Raw genomic sequence first — 1873 nt, 5'->3', positions numbered from 1 at the left:
ATTGCATTATAACGTTTTGTAATAAAAAGTGACCGTCCGGATCCGGAACGCGAATTTCCGGATTAATGATGCAAAATAATGTATAAAAATTCTGTTCCCTAGAAAAATCGTCCGGAAGGTGAAGCGTCCGGATTAATGGCGTCCGGATTACCGGGGCTCCACTGTATACCAAATATTAGCTCATGACCTACAAGCACAGCAAAAGGGTCTATAAAGCAGCAAATAATATGAAATAATTGAAGTCCAAGGGCAATAGTTTTGGTGAAAATAAGCCAATCACCATGAAACTCAAACTTGATCAAGCACAACAAAAAGAAACCAGAAATCACAATAGGTCACAAAATCACCTACTTTTTGCTGTTAAACAAAACGGACAAAAGTGTCCTTTTCCGAGCTAGTGATTTGTTTGTCCAGTTTTGTACATCTGGATTATCCAGATTTCTCTTCTGTTCTTCTTCAGCTTCACAATGTTTGATAAACAAGCAAGTGGCCCAGAAAGGATTAGATGTGGTCTCCAGAATAGTTCCATCCTCCAAATTGTAATGCGCCACTGACCTTCAAGTATGTGTATATTGTAATGTGCCACTGACCTTCAAGTATGTGTATATTGTAATGTGCCACTGACCTTCAAGTATGTGCATATTGTAATGTGCCACTGACCTTCAAGTATGTGCAAGTTGTAAGTAATACAGAGAATTTATAATATATCTTGTTACACTAACTCTCCTTCACATTTTGAAAATATTTTAATTAGGAGTTACAATGACTAAATGCACATTATCCGATATCATATTACTATATACATGGAAGACAATGGCATCCTAAATCTTTTTACTTTGGTTAATTTCAACAACTCATTTGCAATATATATGTTTTGATGTGATGTTAATTCTATATTGTAGAATCAAGAATTTATAGAGGTCTAGAACCTGTCATCTGCCAGTCTTTCATTGTTCAAGTACAAATCATCAATCTTCACATTGTTTCCCGATTGTCTTCTGGCCTCCTGGAACATCAAAATACTTTAATAGCATACATCTAAATTTATTTATGATATGTACCAAGACACATGTATTTGTTGATTGTGATTATGGGTCAGACACGTGTATCTGTTGTGATTATGGGTCAGACACATGTATTTGTTGTGATTATGGGTCAGACACATATGTATTTGTTGATTGTTATTATGTGTCAGAAGATTTTGGCTATTGGTCCACATTTCAATTATTCATAGCTATCCTCCGAACCTCTGTACATGATTTAGATAAATGTACATGTATGTAATGCTATAGTATTACCTTATTATTTTAGTACCTAGGTATGATTTCTCCCGAACATTGCATTGTTTTCAGCTAGTACTGTATGTACTGTATGGTAACGGGACGTTTCGATCTCAAAGACATTTCGACCTAAGATGTTTCGACCCCATTTTGGGTCAAAGTGTCCCACTTATTTTTTTATATATATATAACTAGGACGTTTCAACCCCAAAGACATTTCGACCTCATACATTTCGATGATCAACTGTGTTTCTTTTCGTCTGACGGTTTTAGCCTATTTCTAATGAGGAAATCTCACGCTTAAGGGAAAATCAGTGTTTAGTAGAATAATATGAATTCAACTTACCAGACATCTTGAATCGTCAACAACTCTAGCTTGTAAGGGTGTAACGAAGGTTGTTTGGGGTGACTTTCGTGTGTATTTGGATGTGTATACATTGATCTCATCATTATCGTCTCCACGCCAAACACTGCCTCTTAATTATTTTTTAAAGGCTTTGCTTTCGAGTCCACCAATATTGTCACATTTGATCGCAGTTATCTCGCACGCTACTCTTTGCAGTCACAGCGACGATTAATTAATATAATAATGA

At 35.8% G+C, this 1873-nt stretch overlaps 1 protein-coding gene across 4 annotated transcripts in view; it reads right to left on the bottom strand.

Annotated features, from left to right (window-relative positions):
* Positions 1 to 1873, bottom strand: part of LOC125678232 (uncharacterized) — a 57951-nt gene extending 56078 nt beyond the window's left edge. For 2 of the 4 annotated variants that reach the window (XM_056163491.1, XM_056163497.1), the window contains exons 1-2: positions 930 to 1030; positions 352 to 555 (exon numbers count right to left, since the gene is read on the bottom strand). In XM_056163491.1, the coding sequence (XP_056019466.1) occupies positions 352 to 555; positions 930 to 1015 (290 nt within the window). In that variant the 5' untranslated portion in view covers positions 1016 to 1030. Of the gene's footprint in view, positions 1 to 351; positions 556 to 929 lie in introns of all 4 variants that reach the window. The other 2 variants (XM_056163502.1, XM_056163504.1) reach the window with 2 other exon arrangements.

Source organism: Ostrea edulis, chromosome 1 (assembly GCF_947568905.1).
Source record: "Ostrea edulis chromosome 1, xbOstEdul1.1, whole genome shotgun sequence".
Taxonomy (NCBI): domain Eukaryota; kingdom Metazoa; phylum Mollusca; class Bivalvia; order Ostreida; family Ostreidae; genus Ostrea; species Ostrea edulis.
This window is presented reverse-complemented; position numbering and strand designations above follow the sequence as displayed.